Raw genomic sequence first — 944 nt, 5'->3', positions numbered from 1 at the left:
GGGTGTGTGGGGGTGGGTGGTGGGCACAGGGGGTGCCCCCATACCCCTTGGCTTCTGGACTGAACCTGCCTTTGCCCCCAGGTCCTAGTGGAGCTACTCTTTGATGCTGCCCGCAACAGCTCATGGGAGGAGTGGCTGAAAATAGAGGCTATGGCCAGCAGGTAGGAGCCCACATGGGGGCCCCCACCCAAGGGGACCCCTCTGGGGACCCCCCAGGTCCATGTCCCACCCATATGGACCCCCCTGGGGATCCTCACTGAAGTCTGAGGGTCCCACATACCTGGGGACAGCAGTGCTGCTAAGCAGGAATAGACCATACTGTGGTTTGGATGGGAGACCAGATGAGGGTCCCGCAGCTCCGTTACGCCCAGCCCCCAGCACCCACCCCAGAGCCAGCTGCATCTCTATTACATATGGCCCAAATGCTGGCCACAGCTCCATTATGTCTGGCGCTCACCCCAGAGTCAGCTGTAGCTCCATTACACCCAGCCTGTGATGCCCACCACCAGAGCTGGTGGCACGCACACACAGCTGTGTTACACCCAGCCCCTGATGCCAGCTGCATCCTCCCAGCCCCAGGCAAGGGTCCGTGTGTAACCTCTGCCTCTTCCCCCAGCAACAACGACAAGAACGAGACCCTCCACCCCAGAGTGGCCACACTGCTGATCATCGCCAAGGGGTGAGAGAGCCCGATCCCCTCAGACCCCTGCCCACCCCCAGAGAGAACCCAGACGTCAGCTCCCAGCCCCACTGCTCTCGACCAGGTCTGGCCCCGAGAGCTGCCCTGACCCCCTGGCCAGTCTCACGAGGTGTCCCAGCCTGCTGGGGTGCCAGGCTGCCCTTGGTCTCAGCTCCTGCTCCCCCAGTCGTGTGTCCCTGCCCGCCCCCAGCGAACCCAGGCATCCAGGCCCCTCCTCACCCCCCACCCCCCGCCCTGCAGGCTC

At 64.1% G+C, this 944-nt stretch overlaps 1 protein-coding gene across 1 annotated transcript in view; it reads left to right on the top strand.

Moving 5' to 3' along the window:
* Positions 1-944, top strand: part of LOC102379989 (integrin alpha-L) — a 14399-nt gene that overhangs the window by 9693 nt on the left and 3762 nt on the right. The window contains 2 exon segments of the mRNA XM_025194129.1: positions 82-161; positions 617-679. Of these exon segments, the coding sequence (XP_025049914.1) occupies positions 82-161; positions 617-679 (143 nt within the window).

This window comes from Alligator sinensis, unplaced genomic scaffold (genome assembly GCF_000455745.1).
Source record: "Alligator sinensis unplaced genomic scaffold, ASM45574v1 scaffold1531_1, whole genome shotgun sequence".
Lineage (NCBI taxonomy): Eukaryota > Metazoa > Chordata > Crocodylia > Alligatoridae > Alligator > Alligator sinensis.
This window is presented reverse-complemented; position numbering and strand designations above follow the sequence as displayed.